Below are 27,012 nucleotides of genomic sequence, written 5' to 3'. Positions count from 1 at the left end.
AGAAGCCTATCTAATAGTTTCTTTATAGAACAATGAGATTGATAATTGTCATATTTCACTGCCAAGCACTTTTCTAAATTAAATACATAATTTAGGGGTGTTAAAATAATCTGCCCAAGGTTACCAAATAGCAGCCACAAAGATATATTTCAAACCTTAGTCTTTTGGGCTTTAAAATCTGCATTGTCACCACTGCATTATGTTACCCAAAAGGGTAAGTAGAGATGACTTATTTTTATTTTTTAGATTAATGTGGCTGCTAATGGCTAAACTAAAATTTCTGGGAATGCAGATGTTCGATGAGGTAATATATACATATAAGTTAATAACAGGAATATTTTTTACTTTTTCTATTGACCTGTGTTGTTTTGGACTAAGAACTTCATCTCACCCTAAATGTGCAAAACAGAGGTAGTTAACTTCATAGAGAAGAGAAATAACTTGCACAAATTACCTTTGTGTTTTGTATAAAAATGCTAATACTGTAATGTTGGTGCCCCAAGTCAGAGGAAGTCGCATCCTTTAAGAATGGTTTGCCTAACTTTGTAGATGCAGTCAGTAGTAGCCATTCTAGTTTAAAAGATGGTTAGTGTGATGACAGTCTTTTTCTTCAAAATTTTCAGGGAGTCCTATTTCTCAATAGAAGAAGAAAAAGTTTAGACCCAAATTGGTGCCACCACAAAGGACCATGTCTCTTTAAAATATTTTATAAGCAAAACGAAACATATTTTAGATGAGTTGATGAGGTGTGTTATTAATGGTAAGTAGCAGACATGTATTTACAGAGGCTCTCAGAAAGGTAAATGTTACAACTGAGAGCGTCTTTACATTTTCTCAGCTGAACTGAGATTTTTTTCAAAAACAGAAATATACCATGCTTTTCAAAAGCCCCCTTGTATCATATCCAAATGAGAGCAGAATAGTTCCCTTATATGAGGAAACCACAAATCTTGAAAACAGTGGTTTTCTTTGATACTCTTTGGCCACACTACTGTTTGGTTTAACTAGCATTTCTGGTAATGGAATTGCTTGAGTCTCAGAATTAATTTGCTTAGAATTTTTGTTTCTTCCAGACCTCTTCCTGTTGACATATTTAAACGGAATCAAAATTATTTGTGTGACATCATCAGCAGTGTAAGCACGGCATTTGGAAATGGCCTAAGGCTCTGATATATTAATTATTTGCGTGTGTTTACTTGGAAACCTGGAATGAAGCCTGTTTTAAAATATTTTAGTTATTGGAATATAATCTGAAGAAAAAAAGTCTAAATTTCCATAATGTTTTAAATGGTCATTCCTCATCTTTTCACCGTCTCAGAATGGGTAGCTTTGTCCTCATTTTTACAAAGATTATGCCTTAGCACTGTCACTATTTTTATATTAGAATTACCTATGAAGACGATTAAGGAAATCCTTATTCTTTTTTCAAAACTAAGCAGTTGGTAGAAAAATTGAACCTGTGTTCAGTTTTATATTGACTAGTAAACTATAAAATATTTATTAAACTATTGTGCTCAGTATGCTGAAATGGGCATTTTTCCAACAGGAAAAGGAACTGTTACTCTTATTTCATTATTGGGTGAAGCAAATTCTAAGAAACTACTACCCTTCAAATTCTTTAAAGTTATTAAGTACTTGACCAAGAGGCTCTAGAGCTAAAGACTTAAAGCCAGAGGTAGAAGCCACTGACAATGGAAAAGCAAACAGAAATTAATGTCACTCCCAGTTTACAAGAAACCCTTCTATAGAGTAAAGGAAAACATCCTCTCATGTCAACTGATTCCTAAATTAAATCAAGAAGGAGTTCAATTCAATTTTCAGTTCTGCTGTTTCTTTTGTCTATTGTCTATTAGGATTGATGACTTAGGATAATGGGATCTGAAAACAGATTTCCTGGGTTGTATTCAGGTTCTTCTTCATACCACTTTGTAACCTCAGGCAGGACATTTAACCTCCCTAAATCTCAATTTCTTTTTAAGATTAGGTGAATTGTACCTAGAGCCTAAGGGTGTTCGGATTAAATAAAGTAACACATTTGGAGAGAAGTGCCAGACACCTTCTAAGTACACAGTATACATTAGCTACTCTAGTGACTGAGGTGGGGTTTTCCTTTATACAGACAGACCTTTGTTAAGGAAAATCAGCAGTCACTGTTATTCTAAAATAAACCACTTATCAAAGAAAGATGGACCCCATCAGAACCACAGTGTCATTTGCATTCAGAAAATGTTCAGAGGAGTAAATCGTTGCTACACACGTGGGGCTCTGAGTCGTGTAAAACTATTACTGCTCAGACATCTAGGTCGGGAGGGGCAGCAGGTGGGGAGGGACTAAATAAGCAGCAGTCTCCGCCCTTAGCAGAATTTAGAGTGCGGGAGGGGAGATAGCCGAGAATATAAATAACCCAGCAGAGTGAAGGAGTGAACAGAGCAGGTAGGGAAAGTGTTGATCTTGGACGGCTTATGAACATGCTCAGTTCTGGCTTCCAAAATAGGTTCTGGTCTAAGACCCTTTCAACTGTTTTTCCAGCAACATGATCTTCCCACAGTAGAGTGGACCAAGTTGGGGAGCCTGTCAGTCCTATCTGGTGATTGAGGTGCAGTGGGCTCTGGGGTTAATGTTAATTACAGAGAGGATGTTAAAATACACATTCAGAAAGTACTGAAATATTTTTAAGTGTACACTGCATTTTGTAGACCAGATAAAGCTCTCTTTTTCCTTAAGACCTCATTTGATGCATTGGTTTACTTTTCATCACAAGAAGAGGAAGCAAGATGTTTCTAAGGAATAGATTTCAACCTCAGCTACATGTGGGAATCTCCTGGGGACTTTTAAAAATAATCTCATGCCCAGGTCCCACCCCAGGGATCCTGATTTAATTGGACCCAGACATCAGTATTTTGAAGTTCTCCAGGTGATTCCAACGCATGGCCAAGGCTGAGAGACACTGCTTTAGCCTGCTCTGCATTTTATTTTCTCCCTGGTGTTCTTACACATTTCAGGAGACTGGCTCAGCCCAGAGTATGTCAACAGGTTTTCCAATTGGTAGTTCCTAATTTATTACCAGCCCATGTGTTTTCCCTTTGGAAGCACATAGTTTCATCTGAAGAAATTCTTATCTTGGGCTCCTAGCAGAGCAGCAGGAGGCTTTCTCCTCTAGTCCCCTACTCCAGAAGGTACATGTGTAACCATCAAAATATAACTAACTGGATTATTTGTCACATATACACGGCATGATCTGTCCCCATGTTTTGTTCTAGAACCTTTTATTCACTCATTTAACAACAGGTTCTTTCTGTCTCCCATCTTTCATGCTGTATTGTGAAGCCTGTGGCTACATACTAAGTTGAAGCATTTTGTACCGGGTAACTCAGTCTGCCCCTATTCTCCAGCCTCTTGTCTCATCAGTTAGCCTTATATATTCCTTTGCCTATCTTAGTTTATGTAACCTTTCCATGTAGATTCTGTTTCCTATGACTTTACTTATTCATTCAATAATTATCTATTGAATACTCTGCTGGACATTAGGGACAAAACAGTGTCCAAAACAGACAAAACTTCCTGCCTTACAAAGCTTAGGTTCAAGTAGGAAGAGACAGAAAAACACATGAGTAACTAAAATATGTAGTGTGCTCAAAGACAATAAGAGCTGTGGAGAAGAATAAGACTGAGCTGGGAAGATACCAAGTGCTGGGGTGGGGTTATAATATTAAATTGGCCTTGCAGCATTATGCAAGCAGTAGGCTTGGGCCTGAGTGATAGCGACAGAGATGGTGAAAAGTGGTTTTAGTCTGGATAAGTTTCAGCAGTACCTAAAGAAGGTGAAGAATGGAGATTATCAAGATGAGGGTACAGCAGATACAAAGGCACTGAAGCAAAAAGTGAACCTGGCATGGTCAAGAAATAGCAAGAGGAATAGTGTGGCTAAGAAGAGTGAGGGTGCAGGACAGGGTTTTGAGACTGGGGGTAGGGTGGTGGGGAGATCGCAGAGGGTCTTTGTTGTGGTTTGAAGCTTTTTGTACCCCAGAAAAACATGTTCTTAAATTTAATCCACTCCTGTGAATGTGAACCCATTGTAAGTAGGACCTTTGATGAGGTCCCTTCAGTTAAATGTGGCCCACCTCCATCAGGATGGGTCTTAATCCTATTACTGGAGACCTTTATAAGTGGAATAAAATTCAGAGAGAAAGAAAGAGAGAGAGAGAGAGCTGCATGGGGAGCAGCCAGAAGCTGAAATTCAACAGAGCCTGGAGGAAAAGGGAGAGACCAGGAGACGCCGCCATGTGCTTTGCCATGTGACAAAGCCAGCCCCAGAACACCACAGTTTTTGGGGAGAAAGCATCACCTTATGACACCTTGATTTGGACTTTCTCTTAGCCTCAAAACCATAAGCTAATAAATTCCTATTGTTTAACCCCACCCATTTCATGGTGTTTGCTTGAGCAGCCTAGAAACTAAAACAGTGTTTTAGGACTTTTATAGAGTCTTGGCCTTTTCTCTGAATGAGCTGGAGAGTTAGTGGAGGATTTTGAACAGAGGAGGGACCCAATATTTTAATAGGATCTCTCTAGCCGCTGGCTTGAGACTAATCTGTAGAGATCAGTGGTAGAAGCAGAGACCAGTCAGGCAATAGCAATAATCTACTTGAGAGTTAATGATGGCTTAGACCAGGGTAATATGGATAGAAATGGTTGGAATCTGGATATATTTTCAAAGGTAGAATGTGTTGTCCTAAAAGAAGTGTTTATCTAGTATTTTCCACAATCCTCTTTTTAAAAAATAGGGCCCCAAAGTACACTAAGGCACCAAATAATACTAGTTATAGCAACAAGTTAACTTGCTGTCATTTGAATACCATGCATTCCAGTATTAGACTTTTTAAAGAACAACATTATTGCTAGTTTGTTCAATTTGTAATCTACTGTCACTATCCATGATAATCTCGTTTCTGTTTTGCTGTCCTTATATGCTTTACTAGTCATTTGCCATTGAGTATTTTGACCCAAACTCACAGTGATCACTATTGCCCTGCTCCTGTAGAGTAGTAACCTTTACTTCTCTTCTTGCGGTCTTTACCTTAGTCTATGGATTCTATCAAAGGCCTGTTTGCCTGCTCCCTGAAAGTTGAATCAGGCAGAGAGTGGGAGGGGAGGAAAGAACATGATGCTGTTGTTAATATTACAAAGGAGCCCAAGGTTCGAAGTAACCAGGCCAACAGCACCTCTTTTTCCACTCCTGTCCTTTCTTCCTCCTCTGATTCCTGGAATCAGACAAAGAAAGAGGATTTTCCTTTTCCACCTCCACAGAAGTCTCTCCGATGGCCTTTTGTGCCCTGTTTGCTTCTTCCCACTCCTTCCCTTCCTCCCCCCCCACCACTGCAGAGTGAGAAGCTATCATACAAAGAGTAGTGCAAAAGAAATCTGGTGGTTCTTTCTCCAAAACTAAGTGTACCTTACTCTAAATTCGAGTACTCACATAAATATTTCTGTTATACTTTTTTTTTAAACAGAGAATAGGTATATACTCATTTATTGATTTATTACATATTTATTGAGGACTTTTTATGTCCCAGTTACTGTTCTACGACCTGGGAGATAGGAGTGAACAAAACAAAGTCCCCATTTTTATGGAACTTACCTTATAATGCAGGAAACATTTACACAAATAAATATATAGTATATCCAATAGAGATAAGGCTTTTGAGAAAAATAAATTAAAGGAATGAAGAAAGGGAATGCTGGCATGGTATACTGCTGGGGTGGTGAGTTAATATTAGTATTGTAAATAGGGTGGTCATAGGAGGCCCTTCTAGTAATGTGAGGAAGTCCTCAATAGTTTTTTTTCTCTCTCTTTACTCTCTAAGGGATTTCATCCATGGCTTTAGCCACTTTCTATACCTTGAAGACTCCCAAATTTGTTTCCAGGTCAGACCTTTCCAAACTTCAGCTAGTATATCCATTTGCTTACTGAGCCTCCACTCGGATGTCTAATAGGTGCCCCAGATTTAACATCTCTCCCCAAACCTGCTCTTTCTGCAGCCTCTCCCTCTTTAGTAAATGGCAATTCCAACCTTCCTCAAACCAAAATCTTGGCATCATCTTGACTCTTCTGTCTCAAACCCCACTTCAGACCCATCACATAGATCAGGAGTTACTTATATTAGGGATAACTAGATAAGGAGGAAATGGTTATTTGGAGTGAGGAAGTAGAGATAAAGTAGAAAGCAAAGCAGTAGTAGAAGTATCTGTATAGAGCAGTGTTTGATGATGAAGAAAACTGAAGCTAAGGAAGCTTTGGCCCCAGACCTCAGGTTGATGTGAAATTACATTATAGGTCAGATTCCCCTGACTGAGCTAAAACTTCAGAGTGGTCTATTATGCTTGGCTATGTCTTGAAAACAAGAGTTAGTTGGCCGTACTACAGCTGTAGCCCAATGGATTGGGAAGAGGCTTTAGATATCCATGGGGATTTTTTTACGTAAAGTTCACCTAAATCATTTTCTGTCCCTTTACTCTGAAAACACCGTGGGACTTGGATTGGAAAGTCAGAAAGGCAGAGTCATAATATAAAAAAGACAGTGAACATTTAAGCCAGTCAAAGAAAAACTTACCTTCTTCGTGGACATGTGTGCAATAAAGCAAAACTTTTTCTGAAACCTCAGGGAAAAAGATAGCCTGAAAATTTTCTAGCAGCAAGAGGTGGTTAACAGTTAAATATCTTGACCAAATTCATTTGAACAAGAACAATGAAAAGGAAGTAAGTAGTCACTGTCCTATTTTAATTTGGTATAATTTTCCCAGTATTCAAATTCTTAGTACAGAAGATTGCTGCTGCTTTGCTGCACTGTTCCTAGAAATCGCAACTAGATTCCCCTAAAGGGTATTAGAACAGAGTAATACTTGGGGATTGCCTTCTCTTCCCAGATATTAAGCATCAAATGAAAAATAGACGTTAACCAAGAGTGTAACATAAAAGAGCTTCCATGACTCTGGTAAAATTCCATCTTTCTAACTACCTACCAGTTTCTCCTTTATGGACAGAAGCTGAGTCCTTTATAACCTTTAAAAAGATAAGATCTTTCCTTGGATAAGATTTCCCTCTCAATGCCAGATTGTAAACTATGTGCAAGTCACCAATCTGATTCCCCTGAATACAGTCCTCACATAGCTAACTGCCAAGATAGGTGTTTTTGACAGTGAATCCAAGTCTGAATTTCCCATACAGGAGATTGTTAGAGACTAAAATAATTTCTCTCAGGAAGTGAAATGAGCTTGGACTTTGGAATCTAACAGACCCTTGTTGGAATTTTTGCTATGCCATGCCCTGCCTTTTTAATCTTGAGGAAATTATTTAATCTCTCTTTGCACACCTCTTCTAGAGACAAAGATAATACCTACCTCATGGGTTCGACATGGAGGGAGGCTCAACAGACAGCATGTTGAATGCCTGGCAATTAGTAGGCACAATTGTATTAAATGTCATCTATTACAACTTTTCTTTCCCATGTAACAAAAATGACTCTTCAAAGTAGGTTTCTCCACATTTCATTAAGAATTTCTTTTCAGTGTGATACCTCAAATTAGGATTGAAGGCTCCAAACACCAGGGAATTGTTAGTCTTAATAGTAAATCCCTATCATACTTTTAAATTTGCTTGTCATCATATTAATAGCTGTCATATATCAAGTGCTGATTTTGTACATAGTATTGTCATTAGTGTTTGCCACAAATTTCTCTGACATACTTCCCAACGACCTGTGAAGGAAGATACTATCGTTTTCCCCATTTTAACAATAAGTAGAGGGATTAATAATTTTCTTATAGCCATTTAGCTTACAAGTGGTAGAGCTAGGATTCAGACCCAGACACTTTGACTTCAGTGCCATGCTCCAATCACTATAATACAAGAGTATTCTCTAATACTCTAGAACTATAATAATATGATTGTTTATTCCTGAGAAGAGTCACTTACTGCCTTAATAACTAGGGACAAATCTCCCAAAAAGTGGAGACTGAGTATGGAACATGTAGTCAAGGAGGATGATTCTATTTCTTAAATTTGCTTGTTTATCTTTCTTTTGCTTTTCCCTATAATATAACCAAAACTCTAGAAAAAGTGATAAGTAGAAATTCTAAGTCATTTGGGAAAAGGTGGGTAAGTGGAAATAATCCATAAAGCTTAACGTTTTAAATCATTTATCACCGAAGAAAGTCAGATTTGACTCTGCAGATCCCTTCCCTTTCCTATTTAATTCTGTGACTCAAAAAGAAAAGTTGGGGTGGGGGGAGAAAGAAAGGTACAGTATATGTATTAGATCAGCTTAGATCAGCTTAGCCTTGTCACCATGCTTCCACCCCCTTGGGTATTTTCTGTGTTTAATCCGTTTACATGCATTTTGCATGTTGCCATGGTAAAGAACATTCCACGATCTGAGAGACTTTAATGCTAAGGAAGGTTTTCTAAACGTTAAACCTCATCTTTTCACTTCCACATTTTATTTAGTGTTACTAATGTAACTTAAATAATTTTGTTTTCTCTTTGAAATTTATACCCTTAGGGCTATTACTTCTCTTGTGCTGACTCATTCAAGTTCTTACAATTCCCCGCCACCCCCACCCCAAGTTTCATTCCTGCAGCTACTTTCCTTACGCAGATGTTTTCTGCTCTTCTTTGTACAGCCATAATAACTAATTACCATGGCTGTAGTGGTTAAGTATTTTAGGGAAACACAAATCTCGCTGAGAATTAGGAAAAAAGTGATGGACCAGAAGAATGCACTGAGACTTAAAATTTGGGTGGAGGGGGGTGCTTTTCCTCTCCAGTTTAAGAAATAATGGATGAAAATATTGAATATGTAGAAGTTTATTCAAATCTCTTAAATCCAAACCTGTTTGCATCCTGCGTTGCAAGTTCCAAGAGTTTGTATAGTAAGGTCTATATTAAAAAACTATCTGAATTGATTTCATTTCTAAGTTCAGATTGTGAGTTAAGATACCCGTATATTACCATTGTCGTTTCTGACCTTGTCGCAAGACAATCTCATGCTTGGTTTTTTGCCCCTGTCTTTCTCTGGTGCATCCCTTGGCAAATACATTCAGGGATAAACGGCGAGGTGGCACGTACCTTTCCTAATATCGGTCTGGCTCACTCACACCCTTTGGGGTTGAATCAATACAAAGAGCTAAGTAACGAAGAAAAGGGACAATACTGTGTTGTCTTCTTTACACATCTACTACCCACGTATTCAACTATAGCCTCCTCTCTCTCTTTTATCCCCATTGCTTGGCTTTGTATTCCTGTAGTAGGTCAATAATGTTGAAAGAGGGAGAGAAGATGAAGAGGGAGGGAGTAAAGGAAGGAAGAAGCAGCGTATCAGAGGGAGGTAAGAAAAGAAAGAGAAAAGAAAATGCAGACCAAAGTGACTGTCCTCTGACTAAAGTCTAAATTTCTTGTATGTAGCCCAGAAGTCAGCTTCTTAGGAGGAACTCTAGATAGCTTGCAGACTGACACCAGTCTGGATAGATCCAGGGAGGAAAAGCAGTCTTTGACCCTAAGAATTGTGACCTGTGTTCAGTCCTAGGAAACTGCTGAGCAACCACTCACTGGTGGTGACTGGGCCATTGAGATCCTAAAACAAAGTTCACTATGTGCAGTGAGAATTTAGTGAAGTTGTACCACGCACAGCTCATTCAGCCAAAGCTTTGGGGCAGTTTGACACTGAATTTACCAATGGAGTTTAATGGGTAACAGAAAGCAAAATGATATATCTTAAGGGGGAACAAAAACCATCACATTGCAATCCTTTCACCATGCCTAGAATGTTCTCCTGGCTTGGGTCTCCAAATTTACCTAGCTAACTTTTACCATTTATAATTTATATTTCAGTGAATGCAGCACTTCCTGAACCCCTTAGCTTAGGTACTTCTATTTACTATCAGAGTAGCCCTAACGTACCAATTGTGGTTAAATGATGTATGTAATTTTTTACTGTCTATCTTCTCACCATAATGTAAGGTTCATAAGAATGAGTTATGTCTGTTGTACTTGTTGGTATATCCGTATTTGTAAGCCCAATACCTTGCAAATACAATATGTTTGTACTTGTACAAAGAATGGAAAATCTGCCGGGCACTGTGATAGGTGCTAGGGATATAAAGCTTTTCCAACACAATGCACCATCCTTGAGAAACATACTTCAACAATAATCTATCCCCTCCTCAGCCTCCAGAAAGGGCAAATCAAGAGCCTAGGGCTTTTTCCACCCCAGTTTCCCCAGATCCCAAGGTGGACTCTGATTGCATCAAAGGACACTGGGTAGAAATGGACCAACTTATCTTTTCACTAATTTCCATTTCTTTGTTGCATGGGCATTTATTTTGTTTTTGTAGAAACAAATTAATTTATGTCTATTAGCCAGTTTTATAAAGGCCCCTAAAACCTTGGTCTGTGTTAAGTTTTTAACATGGGTCATCTGAAAATAGGATAAAACATTTACAGAACAAATAAAACAAACGAATCCCCACAGTTGTTCCATAAACTCTTTTCCCTTGGCCTTAAGCCTACTTTCCATCACCCAAGAGATCATCCACCTCATTTCCTAAATCCTTCTGTACTTCAGAACTTCCAGAAATTGGCTGCTTTGAAGTGTTTAACTTTTAAAAGTAAGTTTTTTCTTGTTTATTTCCTTTTTTTCTACTAAACCTAATGTTTTAAATGATTTCCCATGACCCTTTCCTAAGCATTTTTCATTTTTCTGTATTTGTAATTAATATATTAAAACCACCCACTTTAGCAAGTTCTAACTAATTTTTCTCCTTCTGAGCACCCCAATCTATCTTTTCTTCCCATTGATGAAGTTGCTGAACAAAACCAGTTCTGAAAGTAATTTCAAATAAGTAGATACCACTGTGCCATTTAATATATTACTGGGCTTCAGAATCTTGTCTTCTAGGTCTTTCATCCATTTTTTAAAATATATTTGGCAGAGCTCTAGATATCTTTGAGATAGTTTGCTCAAGAAGACCTCATCTGGCCCGAAGCCAGCTTTCTTACTAATGATAGCCACTGCAAATAATCCATTTCAATTCATCTGTAAGGATGGCATTGCTTTGGGTCTTGTTCCAAGTTAGATTTTGTGGTCTGAATTTTTTCCTCTACTTTCTTTTTGCAGACAAAAGATTCAGATCAACTGGTCTGAGATCTAGCCCATAAACTGTTCCTGTTACTCTGTTTTAAATTAGTTATTCATTTTTTAATAGATGACTATATATTGAATGTCTCTTATTTCCCTAATGCTGTTGTTGTGGGGAAAACAAAGCTGAACAAAATAGAAATTATCCCTGCCTTCATGGAGCTTACAGTCTAGGGGAGACCAATATTAAGCCAAGAACCACACAAAATGAAAAATGAAGAAAAAAATGTTATCTGTGATAGGGGCCATCGAGGGAGGAGCCCAGGGCTGTGAGAGCTTGTTTGCTGGATTTGACCTCCTCTGGGAGATCATTGACAGCTTCCCTGAAGAAAAGGTGTTAGAGCCTCCAGTTTCACGGAGGAAGAGGTGTTAGAGCTTCCATCTGCAGGAGTCATAGGAGTAACAAAGCAAGGAGGAACTGAAAGAGCATTCCTGCTATAAGGTCAACACCACAAGACCCTGGCACTCTTGTTTATATTTCCTTTGTGATAACTTTTCAGGATCCACATAGCTCATTTGACTTTTGCTATCATAGAGTGTATATTACCTAGTCTCACTATTTCTTTTTAAAAGGGAACAATATTTTTAAATTTAAGAACATATTCATCTTCAGAAGCAGAATAGATTTTAATTTTAGTGAATTGTTTCATATTTTCCAAGCTTTTTTTAATTTATATTTTTGACATTATCTAGGTTTGCGAGACCAGTAGCCTCAGACCATAACCACCTCCTAGAGCTTTGATATAAAGAAAATTTTTATGCCCTGCCTCTCAGCTGCTGATGTTTGTGACTCTAGGAGTATTAGATATCATCACAAGAGATTTTATTTATCTTTGCTGTGAGAAGCAAAGATAAAGCAAAGATAAAGCTTATGGAAGAGAAGACTCATATAATGTCTAATTCAGAAAAGATGGCCATTAAATCAATATGTTAAATTTAGAGCCAAACCCAGCAAATATTTTTTTTCTTGTATGCATAGAGCCATGCATTAAATATTTATTGGCTGGATGGCCGAATGGACAAAAACATCATATTTTAAATTTTAAGTGCATTCACAACTGTTTTAATATTTTGATAATAAAAGTTTGGTAGCTGTTGATTTCTTCAGGGTTGTTTTTTCCTGAAGGCAGGAGGACCTGAATTTCTTCCTTCTATTGTGGATTTTACTGTGCACATCTAACAGAAATGACAAATCAAGAGCTGACGTGAGTTTGAGAGCAACAAGCCTCGAGAATTATTTGGCAGTTAGCGTTTTATGCTATTTTCAAATCTTCCCTGGTCCCTGATGCTATAAAAGAAATTTTAAATGGTAGATCCCTGTGAAGATTAATTTAATAAAAATGAAAACAAAAATGGCCATACCATAAATCCGTTAGTCTTTCAACCTCTTGCTTTAAAACGTCACTTACATTTCCTAAGCAGTATTACTTTGTTTCCTAGTTGTTGTTTTCTTGAACATAACTGGAAAATTTTAAAATTTTACCCCTATTTTTTTTTAAATGCTAAGTGAGAAAAGTTTTTGATAAAAATTGCCTTAACCTCCCTGCCACACTTTTGGTTGGCTTCTGATTTTAGAAGTACCAGCCTAATTATATGTGTGTGAAAAGGTATTTGGAAGATGAACCAAATAATCTGTAGTAATAGAAAAGGTGACTTTTACCCCACAGAAGTATTAGAAATCAGACTCAATGAGCAAAATATTGAGCATTTAGGCCCAGAGACACGACTATGAAGTAAAAGATGGCCCCTGCCTTTTCAGATTACCTAACCTTTGGAAATTGAAAAATAAACAAGAAGCTTTAGTTTTAATGTTCTTGAGGGCAAAAGTCTTCTGTCTCCTCCACTTTCCTCTCCTTGCTCTCCTTTGTGAAAAGGAAAGTAGCCTTCAGATAGACAGTTTAGCAAGCACTTCCTACCAGGGAGACCAGGAGGATTCAGAGAGCGGAAGCTACTTCTCAGGGAGACTTTAGGTGTATTTAAAATATCAGAGATGAGGGAGGGAATGAGTAACAGTCTATCATAATCTTTTATGTTTCATTTTTTAAGACTATTATATCACAATTTAGCCTCATTTCAGAAAGGATTCTGAATTTAAATTTGTCAAATGTACAGAATAAGCCTTAGTTATTAAAGTGTCATGTAGAAAGTAGCAGAAGCTTTTTCACAATATTCACAAAGACCCAAAAGCCTTCTCTTAAGAGCTCACAAGATCTAGAAATGTAGTATTCCAAACCATTATATTTTATACTTGATCTTTCTGTCACTTGTTTCGTAATATTCTAACAAGAGAGTTAAAAATTTTGACCACTTCCTTGGGTCCAAGCTGAGTCCTAAGAAGACAGTATTGATCAAACATCCTCTTTAGCACTGGTAACAGAACATTGGACATTAAAAATGTCAATGATCCTCAACCTTGAAATTAAAATTATTCCTGATGCCTTTCCTCTTCTCAAGCATTCTCTTTAGTAGTGAATGTTCTTGGTATAGTCATTATTTACAATGTGGAGCTAGGTAGTAATAGTCATTCTTATTTATTACAATCATCAAGCTTTATAAAAACAGGATACTAGCATAACAGAAGAGTTTGGTTGTTTGCTTACAAAATGCTGAATTTGATGTGTGTGCATCTCTGTGTGTGTGTAAGCACTTGTTTGTTTCAATTTAACAAAATGTATAAAGGGCCTCTTCTAAGGCATTGTGCTATTTTCTGGACTGTTCAGAGATAAACAAGATATAATTTCTCTTCTCAGCAAAATAGAAATAGTAACCTCTTTAAATGCAGCATTGGCCCAGGAAACAGTAATCAACCACATTTACAAAGACCAGTGATAATTCATGATCTCATAGGAATTTCCCTAGTGAACATTCTTTCATGCATGTAAATGTGAACAGTGGCAGACTCCCTGGCTGTTTCATTGACTTGCATTCCTCCAGCACCTAACACAGTGCCTGGCCTATAATACATTCTTATAATTATTTTAGAGCAAGTGCTTGAATGAATGAAAGTGATGCATGGTTATGTGAGAAAAAATCAACTGCTGATCATAATATGTAACAAATTTTTAGTGAATTCAAAGGCCTATGACTACAATAAAGTAACTGCTCAAACTATCATATAAAGCAAAGACCTAGAGATATATGGTTGAAATAAAGATAATTAAGAGATTTTTCTCTAAATATATGTTGGGTATAATGAGCTTGTGTCTGCATTGATTAAGATAGAACTAGAATTTCTAGGTAGAAGTAATTTTTGCTCCCCACCGATAATATCCTTAGAAAAACAACTTAAGCTCAACTTAAAGAAGTTTCAAACAATGCAGTTGGGCCAATAACTGGACACATGACATCAAGGAACTATCAAAGGAGAAGAAAATACGAAAACGTCAATGGGTTATGAGTTCAACTTGTCTCTTAAGACTCCTTCTGAGGGTAAATATCTCTCATTTTTATGGTGCTATAAAGGCCTTAAACCTTAAGAATCATTTAAATGTCTTAATAATAGTTTATTATTTTTTGTTTTATATTATCAAACAAGGGACATGAAGGGAGACATTGAGTATAGGAGAAATTCCATTTAAACTATTTGGTTCTTAGCACATTTTAAGTTCTTAGAGTTCTAATCAGCGTGATGTATTAGCAAAGACCTCTAGAGTGAGGGAAAAGATTTGGTTAGGAGTCATAGCTTGCCACTAGCTGTGTTCCTTGGGCAAGCTGTCTGATCTCTCTTAGCTCAAGTTTTTCACCTTTAAAATGAGGGGTTTGTACTGCATAATCTCTGAGGGCCCTTTCAGTTCTAAGATTTTATAATCCATTTAAGATTTTCTCCTTTAATTAAATGTATTTCAGTAGAACCATGAATAGAATTGTATTTCAATAGACCTATGTACCTCTTCAGTGGATTTTCCTAAAAATATTTTGTCATATGTACCACAACCACAGAGTAAAACTCAATCTAGTCATGCTCTCCCAAGGGAGAAAGCTATCATTTCTGTATAACTGAGAAGATGTTGCCTTATCTACTGTTTTTTGTTTCCATCTCTGAACTGCTAGAAGAAGAACAGTTTTGCAGTTGATGTTTTGAGCATATCTTGATGACTTTAATTTTGTGAAGACTTTGGGTACAACTGATTTTAAAATCATGTCATTTCTGTGCGCTTCCTCTTTTGCACTCTTCCTCCATGAAGAACTCAGCTGTACTTATGTCCTGGCCCTGCCATCTGCCTCCCTTGACTGTTTTTACAGTTAGTTTCTACAACTGAAGACAATTGAACCACCTTTCTTCATTAAAATTGCTATTCGCCATTTATTCAGCAAAAACTAATTGAGGGAAGCAGCTGTGGATCAATCAATTGGGCTCCCGTCTACCCTATGGGAGGCCCTGAGTTCACATCCCAAGGCCTTAGCTGATGACCCGCGCCCCGCTCCCCACAGACTGTTGACAGCCCTTGCCGTGCAGAGAGCTTGGCACAGCAAGATGATGCAATAAAAGGGAGACAAGCAGACACAGAAGAACACACAGTAAATATACAGAGAGCAGACAACAAAACAAGCCACAGGTGGGGGAGGGGGGAATAAATAAATAAATAAATAAATAAATAAATAAATAATCTTTTTTAAAAAAACAAACTAATTGAGTGTCTACTATATGCCAAGCATTATTTTCTAGGCACATATGATACATCAGTGAATGAAATAGAACTAAAAAGAAAGTCCCTGCCTTCATGAAACTTATATTCTTATTGGAGGAGATAAAAAGTAAATTAAGAAGCATAATAAATAATTTTTGACAGATTGTGGGTTATAAGAGACAGTGTCAAGGATGACTCTAAGACTTTTAGCCTCAGCTACTGGTTGGAATTGCCATCTACTGAGATTGGACAGCTCCACATGGAGTGGGCTTTGTTGTGGGGGTGAGGATTAGGGGAGTGGAACAGGAGTTGTTTTGGAACATTCTGAATTTGATGTGTCCAATGGATATCCCAAGTGGAAATGTCAAGTAGGCAATTGGATCTATGAGTCTAGATGGAGATAATGAGTTTGTGAAGTGTTTGGTATAGATGGTACTTAAAGCAATGAAGCTAGATTCAATCACCGGAAGACTAAATGAGTTGTCTAATGGAAGAGGACTAGAGACTGAGCTCTGGGACATTCCAAAGTAAGACCTCAAGGAGAATAGGGGAAAACACAAAATGAGCTGAAGAAGGAACAGTCAGAGAAGGAGGAAAACCTAAAGTCCATAGTGTCCTGAAAGCTACATGAAGAATGGTCAGTTATGCCAAATGCTGCTGATAGAGTAAATAAGATGAGGCTGAGTTTGATCTTTGGCTTTAACAACATAGATGAACAATATATGTGGATTTCTTTTCTGTTGCTCTCATGTTTCATGTGTTCAGGAATTATTAGTTAATTTTTTGTTCATTTTTGGAAGGGGCCACCGGCCAGGTCACTGCCATGATGCCTGTCATCATTTGGAATTGGCCTTTGTTTCTTTGAACTGTTTATGATAGTGCTGCCTAAAAGTGGTGCCACTTTATTAGTGAGCGTTCTCTAGGGAAAAGAACCAACAGGAGATATTTGTAAATATTATGAGGTTTCTGTCAGAATTGTCTCAGGTGACTATGGGGGTGCACAAGTCCAAATTCTAAAGGGCAGCCTGCAAGCTGGAAACTTCAAAGGAGGTTTTCAGTGAATTCTCCTGGGTAAGCGGGCTGGCTGAAGGAGAGATAAAAACTCTCTCTTCTGACTGCTGAGATCATCACTTCTCCTTTTAAAGCTTTCAATTGATTGGGTACGACTTCTCTCATTGTTGAAGGCAGTCTCCTCAGTTGATTGTAGATGTGGTCAGCTTTAGATGCAGTTAACCTCCCGGTGATTTAAGTCCGCAAAATGTCCTTGCAGTAACAATCAGGACAGTGTGTGCTTGACAAACAAGTGGCCACTATGACATGCCATGACACATGAAGTTAACTATCACAGCCACTTACCCACTACGAAAAAAATGTTGAATAAAACACATGTTAACCATAATTACCTAATAGGGATAGGAGAACAGTGCTGGTACATGGTGTTAGATAGGAATTAAAGTAGAATAAATTTTATATTCTTAAAGTCATTTAGTGTAATTAATTCTAGACAAGAATATACTAAAATTCTCCTGGGAAGGGATGTGGACACATTATTATAGTATGAGCCATATAAAAGAAAGAAAGAAACTCTGGGCTTGCACCTAACTTTACAAATAACCTTTAACAATGGAATGGATGAGAGTGAAAGATTTGTGGGGTGGGAGGGCCTGGGAATGGGTTTCCCAAAGAGGGGGAGAACATGGCAGCTGTGCAGTGGCAACGGTGGCAGCGATGGAGCGCACACCTGGCTTTAAATGAGCAGGGCTGGGACTGAACCAGCGGAGCACAAGCTGGAGGAAGCGACCACCACCCCGCAGGTTTTGATTCCCACCATGACCATCATACAGTTGCAGTTATTTAAAGTTTGTACCTGCCCAGAAACAGTATTCTCATTCCTAAAGAGATTATTGTGCAGATATGGCAGAGGATGGAAGTTAAGTGGAGACCAAAGAACTCTGCCGGCTACAGTTGATTATTCATCAGTTCCTAAGCAGACAGATGTTGAAGAGTGGACTTCCTGTACCCACAGATGTAAAGATTGAAGGAGGGATAGGAACACACCAAAATGCTTTGGAACAGCTGGGCCCTGACTATATTAAGGCATGACATCAACGATAAGGAAGACTCAGAAAATCGTTATTAAAAAGAGAGAGCCATTAAATTTTGGCATCCCAGATGGTAGCACAGGTTTCTCTAGTAGATTTGCAGCTACATAAGATATGCCTTTTGGTCATCACTCTCCTAAATTAGGTGACTTAGAAAATACCAATGCATGGGAGGAAGAAGGTATGGCCTGACAAGCAGAAGTTCTGAGGCAGCAGCAAATAGCAGACAGAGAAAAGAAAGCAGCAGAACAACAAAGGAAGAAAATGGAAAAGGAAGCACAAGGAAGAAGGAACAAAACAAAATTTGTGGGAAATTTTCGTAACAAATGATCTTCAGATGTCATAGTGCCAGTAGGAGAAATCTGAGTTCCTTAACCAAGCAACATTTACATGAATTTAAGAATATTTTCAGAAGGAAGATGAACTGCTTGATTTTAATGCAGTCATCTGGGCATGGGAGACACCAAGATTCTCCTAAATTATTTTTAAACTCTTAACTTAAAAAACAAGACAAAACAAAAAAGACTTATTAAACAATATTTTATTCAACATGCTCCAAATATGAGAGTTCATTGCTTTAGAGAAATAATTACAACATTTCTTCTAATTTGAAAAGGAATTATGTTTGTTACAACATTAAGTAATTTAGTGAGTTTGGTTTTTGTTAAAGAAAATGACATTAATTGCAATAGTTTCATTATTTAAAAAAGTTTTGTGGGAAATGGAGCCATTAGAATGATGGCTGCCTCGTCTGTTTGCTTCTTGTTTTTTGGGGCTTTTTTGCTTGTTGCCTGCTCATTGCTCATTGTTTGTTTTTTCTTTAGAAGGCACTGGTAACCGAACCTGGGACCTTCTGTGTGGGAGGCAGATGCTCACCTGCTTGAGCTACATCCACTCCCTGCTCATTTGTTTTTGCTCATTGTCTTCTCATTGGTTTTGCTCATCATCTGCTCATTGTTTTTGCGCATTGTCTGCTCGTTGTTTTTGCTTGAGTCTTCTCATCTGCTCATTGTCTTCTTTACAGAACCCAGGACCTTCCTTGTGGGAGGCAGGTGCTCAACTGCTTGAGCTTCATCTGCTCCCTGTGATTAGTTATTTTTAATAAAAGAAAGGCATATAGGAAGCAGACTTGGCCCAGTGGATAGGGTGTCCGTCTACCACATGGGAGGTCCACGGTTCAAACCCTGGCCCTCCTTGACCCGTGTGGAGCTGGCCCATGCGTAGTGCTGATGCACACAAGGAGTGCCCTGCCACGCAGGGATGTGCCCGCATAGGGGAGCCCCACGCGCAAGGAATGTGCCCCATAAGGAGAGCCACCCAGCGCGAAAGAAATTTCAGCCTGCCCAGGAATGGCGCCGCACACACGGAGAGCTGACACAACAAGATGACGCAACAAAAAGAAACACAGATTCCTGTGCTGCTGACAACAGAAGCAGACAGAAAGAACACACAGCAAATGGACACAGAGAACAGACAACTGGGGCGGGGAGCAGGGAAGGGGAGAAAAATAAATAAAAATAAATCTTTAAAAAAAGGCATATAGGTTTTTACAAAAGGATAAAGGAGATATATAATGTAAAAGTTTCTGTTATTTGAATTTGGATATTAGAATCTCTTGAATCAATTTGAAATGCCATTTCCAAAGACACAATTCATTAGATATACTTAAATCTTATAAAATAACTTGGAAATCAGGGTTGGAAGAAGTAGAAAGGTAATCATTTCATTTCTGGAATTAGAAAATTCATAGAAATAAAATTGTGATGTATGACAGTTAGGGGGGGAAATGTTTAAACCCAACAGTTCATTAGAATTGGCTGCCTCAGTTTGAGATTATAACTCTTGAAATCATCACAGATCACTTGGAAACTATAGTGATGAAATCATAGATATCACTATAGTACATAACTTTTCAGAGGTACTGAAATTTGTGAAAGAAGAATATAAACTTTTTCAACTGCAAAAGCAAAAGGTCCACCTCTTCTTTAGTTTTGGAGTTTTTTTTAAAAAAATCAACTCCTAACTTACCCCTTGTTTTGTTTTGTTTTTACATCAGAAATATTAAGGCATAAATGTTGTATTGAATATAGACTTTTGGAGCCTTGTAATTTGTTAAAACAATGAAACATGATTGTGTGTATTATACATCTATGTGTATTATACATACATTTATATGTAGTACACGTAAATGAATTAATAGAGTTAAGATACAAATTAATATGTACTTTTTAATTTCTTGATTTTAATTTCCGATATGATAAATATTGATAGATATAACTCACTTAATCAAAAGCTGTTTGGAATCACATCCTCATTAAATTTTAAAATGTGAAGGGGTCCTGTTTGAAAGCCATGTTTTACATTGCTGCATTTTATTCCTCAAATTGTCCCTTGCTTAAAGTAATAAGCCCATTTTGATCAATCCGTGCAGGACTTTATCACAAAAGCGTTTCTCCCACATCTATCAAAGAACAATGAGTGTTAGGCAGCAAAGGCAGTGTGTGTATTATTACTGTCACTGCAGCTGATTGTGGTCACCCCAAAGCTGATTTGGATGAGCGTTGCTCCATGAATGAGCGTCTAAATTCATTCATTCATTTATTCATTGGACAATTGTTCAGCCCCCTCCCCCCCCCTTTTTTTTTGCCAGGCATGTGGTAAATGATACAGATGCAAAATAGAGTAAGACATAGCTTCTGAAGCAGACCTTGGAAGATAAGATGACTCAGTGCCTGCCTGTGACTGCCACTTAAAAACTCTGGCTAGAAAATATTTGGGCTGTGAGATTCTAATGATTCACTTAGAAGAAAAGAGGCCATAGAGCATGAGGAAAATTAAACTTTGAACTTGACTGAAATTTTACCGACACTAGGAATATATAAAGTAATTTATTTAGCTTTTGTCTTGCCTGCAATCTGTCAGGTATAGTCCTAGGCTTTGAGGACACACGTAGTATAACATACGTTCTCCCTTCAAGAGACCTGCAGCCTACTGCTGGTAACAGAATGGGGCCATGAAAGACGTGTTTCGGTAAAGTCAGATAATCTTTTCAAATGCTGCACAGATGTCAAGTAAGCTGAGGAGTGGTAGGTCATAGGTGAGCTCATCACCAGGCAGTTGAAGATTTCAACATTGTGCTAAAGAACAAAGCCAAAAGGAAGACAAATCACCTATTTAAAGAAGGACAGATAAAGCAGCAAGACGGAATGTTATGTTAGTTTCCAAGCTATAACCACCAATGAATTCAAAGAAGAAGCTTTGCCCTGGGTCTTTATTATGTAGTCCTTAATTCAGCATTAGGGAAGGGAGGGTTCTAGAAACAAGCAAGGCTTGGGAGGTGCTTTAGTTTCCTAGGCTGCTTAAAGCGGATAATCATGGGTAATACCATGCCTTACAGCATGAAGCCAAGAAAATGTCCGAATCAAGGCATTATCAGGGTAGTGCTTTCTTTCTGAAGACCGGCTGCCAGTGATCCTTGTCGCCTCTGCCACGTGGCAAGGCACATGGTGACATCTGCTGGTCTCTCCCTTCTCTTCTGGCTTTCATTGCTTTCAGCTTCTTGCTTCCACTGTTTTCTCTCTCTCTCTCCCCATTCACAAAAGACTCCAGTAATAGGATTAAGACCAATCCTGAATGAGGTAGGTCACACCTTAGCTGAATTAGTCTCATCAAAAGACCCTACTTAAAATGGGTTTGCATCCATAGGAATGAGTTAAATTTAAGAACATATATTTCTGGGGTACATGCAGCTTCATACCACCACAGAGGATAAGCCATAAATTTAACCTTTCTCCCTGTCTCTTTAATTAATGCTAAATAACAGGAATAGATGTAGAAAGATTATTGTTCAAAAAGACAGAAAGGAGAGAAATTTTCTTCTTAGCTCTCAGTGACCACCTTTATTCCTTTCCATAAGACAGAGAATTTTTCTTCTCACCGCAGTAGCAGAGTGGTTAGCTTAAAGTCCTGGGTCACAATAAAGGCAGTGGGAATGAGGAGCAAGAAAGGAGAACGAAGACCAAGGAAAGGGTGTGTCTCTTTTCCCATTTCTCTAGAGCCTCAGGTACCCTCTCTTCATTTCCCTGCTTTTTTTTTTTTTTAATATTTACACCCCCCCCTTGTCTGCTCTCTGTGTCTGTTTGCTGTGTGTTCTTCTGTATCCGCTTGTATTCTCACCAGGCGGCACTGGGGATCGGTGTCTCTTTTTCTTGTGTCGTCTTGCTGTATCAGCTCTCCGTGTGTGTGGCACCACTCCTGGATGGGCTGCAGTTTCATGTGGAGTGGCTCTCCTTGCGCAGGGGGCCCCCTTATGCAGGGGCATCCCTGCATGGGCTGGCACTCTTTGTGCACAGCAGCACTGCACATGGGACAGCTCACCACATAAGCCAGGAGGCCCTGGGTATTGAACCCTTGGACCTCCTGTATGGTAGATGGGTGCTCTATCTGTTGAGCCACATCCACTTCCCTCATTTCTTTTCTGTCATTTTAGATAGAGATCAGTTTTCATGGCAAATAGGCAAATTCAGAGAAGAAAATCAGGGTACATTTAAGCTTTGTGGTAAAATATGAAACAAATAGGGAGTGGAGATGGCTCAAGCTATTAATATTAGGCATCTCCCTTCCACAAGGGAGGTCCCAGATTCAGTTTCTGGTGCCTACTAAAAAGAAGATGAGCATACAGTGAACAGACACAGAGAGCAGACAGTGAGCAAAAAAACAGTGACGTGCATGTGAGAAATAAATATATAAAATAAATCTTTAAAATTATATAAAGCATACAGATATTAAAGAAAAGAAATCAAGACTAAAGCACAGTACAAAAAAAGGCAAGAAAAAGTGGAGGTTTCCCCAACCCACCTTCACCACCACCAATGAGATCTTAAAGGACAAAGACCATGTGGTAAAGTTGTTTGCCTTCTCCATGGAGTGAGCAAATGCTTTACAAATAGGGCCTAGCAGGGTTGTCAGAGATGGGGGATGCATGGGATGAGTTTCACCTGGGGCATACCTCTAAGACATATAAATGTGTTCAAGTGTTCATGGGGCATTGTCACAGTGGGTAGAGATTTGCACGATAACTGAAAGTATTGAATTCCCATCCTGAGGAGCTCTGCCACATTCTCTAATGGATAAGAAGAATCCCCTGAGTACAGGAGCAGTGACTAGTGAAGGCGGATGGACCATTGACTGGCCCTTGATATTGATGACTGTACTTATGAACCTTTACTTTTGAAATAGTTATCTCCTGAGACCCTCCATGTTGTTCAAATGTGGTCTCTCTCTAAGCCAAACTCAGCATATAAATGCATTTCCTTCCCTCCAGAGTGGGACAAGACTCCCAGGGATGAGCCTCCCTGGCACTGAGAGATTGCTATCAGGCACCAACTAGAAATGCAACTGAGAAAGACCTGGACCAAAAGGGGGAAAGGGTAAAGACAAATAAGTTTATATGAGTAAGAGACTTCAAAGTGAGTCATGAGGTCATTGGGAGGTTACGCTTATGCATATCTCAGCAGGATCTCATTGACTGCCACAGTCAATATTGCCTCAAATAGTGGGGCTCCTGAGGGCTCTGGAGACATCCTGATGCTATAGGCAGGGCAGACAACTCAGGAGTTTGGTGCCTGCCAGTGGGCCCTACTTTAGAATTTATGTTCTCCAGTGTGACAGAGTTGGACTCAGTTATGGTTTACCTACACATGGCTCTTCTGCCCCTTCTATTTAAACCTGTAGTTAGTACTAGAGTTGATAGGTGTATGTCCATGAGACTTAAATCTTCGAGCTGTCCATGTACCAGCTGGGCCCTGAATCTCAACAGCATTGCAACATCTACTCTCCAGTTCATTGGAATCAACCAGGACAACTAACAAGGAAATGATTATGGACAATGACCATCCCCAGGAACAGAGAGTCCACAACTGCAAGCAAGATAGTTCCATCCATCTGCCCCATGGGATCTAAGCCCCCTTTCAGTTAAAGGTAGAGTGGACATCATCGTCCTAGAATCCTCAGGATTGAGGAATGAACAATGGATTAGAGTAGACTTACTGTTATTCTACTCTAGACTTATTGTGATTCTAGCAATGGAAGAATTTTTATCATTGATGTGGAGACAGTGACCATTAGAGGCTCTGAGGGGAGGGAGACAGAAAAACAGGCATTTTGGGGACTTGGGAATTGTCCTGAATGACACTGCAATAATAGATACAGGCCATTATAGATCTTGTCATAATTTACAAAATTGTGCGGCAGAGAGTATAAACTACAATGTAAATTATAATCCACACTTAGTGGCAATGCTCCAAAATGTGTTCATCAATTGTAATAAATGTATCACACTAATGAAGGATGTTGTTAATGTGGGAAAAGGTGGGGAGGGGTAGGGAGTGGGGCCTATGGGAGCCCCCTAATTTTTTATGTAATATTTATGCGTTCTACGTATCTTTAAAAAAAAACAATTAGGACTCAGTAAATAATATAAGCAAACATTGAAATTACATTTTAAAAAATTAGTTTAAAGTAACAAACCAAGATGGTAAGATAAATGTCAAACTTATTTCAAAGAATAAGCTGTGCTATTTATGGACTCTTTATGCATATTTGTATTTCATTTAGGGGAAGAGAAAATCCAGGAAATAATTAGGGCTCAGTGACTGCTTTGGCCAAGGGCTCGCTAGCCCACATGAGCCCAAAGGAGATATGATTTCTGGGCAGTAGTTCAGTAAAAGTACTTTTTCCATTTGTGTCTCTTTAATTCCTCAAATGGTGTTTTCTTTAATGACTCACTGGAACCCTGGTGTACCATGATAGCACCTTTACTAATTCAAACTGTTATTTCTGATGGGTTGAAGCAGCATTTCAAAGGTTGGAACTAATGCAGTATATTATGAATGAAGCCGAAATTTTTAATTACTCCACCAGTAACCTCATAACCTCTCTTTTCTCAGAAACATGATTCCAGTGACAGAATTCCGGCAGTTCTCAGAGCAGCAGCCTGCCTTCCGGGTGCTGAAGCCATGGTGGGATGTGTTTACTGATTACCTCTCAGTAGCCATGCTGATGATCGGCGTGTTCGGATGTACCTTACAGGTAGGTGTCTACACCGATGGCAGAGTGGAGCCAAAGTGAGAAAGCAAGTCAATGAAACCTCTGAAAGGAGCTGGCTGTGTAATGTTAACCATGTGAAAATATTGGTTGCTATTCTCTACTCATTCATGGTGTCTGTAGTCATGCCAGGGAGCAGGAAAACTTTTTTTTTTTAAGATCCTTATGTTACTTTCCAGTGTTGCAATTCTACCATATAATATGACCACAGAAAAATTATTTGCTTTCTACCCTAATTTTTGTAACTAAGTTTTTGTTTGTTTTTTTAAATAAAATTTTATTGAAGTATGTCATTCATACATGAACGTACGTAAACAACAAGTATATGGTAAAAGTTGTGAACTTAAAAAAGCAAACATGCATATCATCATACTGGGCTCCCACACATTACCCCACCACTAGCACCTTGCATTGTTGTGAAATTTTTAATACTAATTTACTGATCTTTGCTCATAAGGTAAATATGGCACTTGTAAGATTTCAGCGAGCCCAAACAGCAATTCACTTTAGTTGAGTAATGTTTGATGTCTCTAACATTAAAGGGATCCCTTATCTTTCAAAGCTGTTTTTACAGTGAAATGTAGGATGTATAGCCACAGTGCCATTTATATTGCCAGAATGAAACTTAACTTTTTGCTTTCCTTTACTTCTATTACTTGCTCCAGATATTCAGGAATAATTAACATTTTAATGAGCTAGCATTATTTTACCCAGTATATAGTTCTGAATCAAAATTGCTTTTTATTCTATACTGATGCTACATATTCATATATCAAATCCAGATTTTTTTCATACAGGCTATGTGCCAGATGCCATACTTTGAGGGCATAGATATCTATTAGTAGTTCATGTTCTAGTGGAGAGCCAAATAAACAATTAGAAAAGGTTGTATTTTACTATGATAAAGGCATCTGGAAGCACAGAAGAGAGGCATCCTACTTGCCTTGGGAGCAAGAAAAAAAGTGATGTGAATTAAAGGGAAGCGGCTGTGGCTCAATCAGTTGGGCTCCTGTCTACCATATGGGAGGCCCTGGGTTCTCATCCTGGGGCCTCCTTGTGAAGGCAGGTTCATCCGCATGCTGCAGAGAGCTGCCAGCCTGCTAGTGCCACGGAATGCTGCCAGCCCGCAAGCTACCAGCCCGCAAGCGCTGTGGAGAGCTGACTCGGCAAGGTGACGCAACAAAAGGGAGACAAGCAAAAAAAAAAGAAAACACAGAAGAGCGTGCAGTGAATGGACACAGAGAGCAGACAGCAAACAAGCTGCGGGGGTGGGGAGAATAAATAAATACAGACACAGAAGAGCGCACAGCGAATGGCCACCTAGAGCAGATAACAAGCAAAAAGCTGCAAGACAGGGAGGGAGGATTAAAAAAAAAAGTCAATTAAAACTTGGAGAACCAACCAGAGTTAGTCAGGTTGAGGGACCTGGGGGTTGGAGAAGGTCCCAGACAGGAAAGCACTAAATCATGGATATGAGAAGGAGCATGACATCTTTGGGATACTGTCGGTAGGATTGGCACAGATTACGTGGAATCAGTATGAAAGGTGAAGACATGCCTATCAATGGAATCATCAGGGAGAGTGTAGGGAGTGAAATGATGCCAGGAATAATATTAAAGAGTGAACAGAAGAAGAAGAGGAGCTTCTGAAGTAGACTGAAAAGAAGCAGCCATAAAAAGAAGTGGAAAGTAGGATTGTCTCAGAAAGAAAAATGTGTTCCCTGGTGATGATATAACTAAATCATAGACTGTATTACTTTCCTTGAGCTACCATAACAAATTACCCCAAACAGGTAGCTTTAAAAAAAAAAAAAAGAAATTTATTGCCTCACAGGTCTTAAAACTAGAAGTCTGAAATCAAGGTTTTTGCAAGCTTGGCTCCTTTTGGAGGCTCTGAGGAGAATCTGCTCTGTGCCTCTCCTCTAGCGCTGGTGGTTGCCAGAAGTTCTGGGCATTCCTTGGCTTGCAGCTGTAGCTCTCTGATCTCT

General features: G+C 38.7%; 1 protein-coding gene and 1 pseudogene across 1 annotated transcript in view; both read left to right on the top strand.

The window, feature by feature from the left end:
• The window catches only part of LRRC8C (leucine rich repeat containing 8 VRAC subunit C), a 101,405-nt gene that overhangs the window by 31,289 nt on the left and 43,104 nt on the right, over window positions 1-27,012 (top strand). Inside the window, exon 2 of the mRNA XM_004478041.3 lies at window positions 24,869-25,010. Within this exon, the coding sequence (XP_004478098.1) occupies window positions 24,873-25,010 (138 nt within the window). The 5' untranslated portion in view covers window positions 24,869-24,872. The remainder of the gene's footprint in view (window positions 1-24,868; window positions 25,011-27,012) is intronic.
• Window positions 17,203-18,473, top strand: LOC101429935 (receptor-binding cancer antigen expressed on SiSo cells pseudogene; annotated as a pseudogene).

Source organism: Dasypus novemcinctus, chromosome 9 (genome assembly GCF_030445035.2).
Source record: "Dasypus novemcinctus isolate mDasNov1 chromosome 9, mDasNov1.1.hap2, whole genome shotgun sequence".
Classification (NCBI taxonomy): domain Eukaryota; kingdom Metazoa; phylum Chordata; class Mammalia; order Cingulata; family Dasypodidae; genus Dasypus; species Dasypus novemcinctus.
This window is presented reverse-complemented; position numbering and strand designations above follow the sequence as displayed.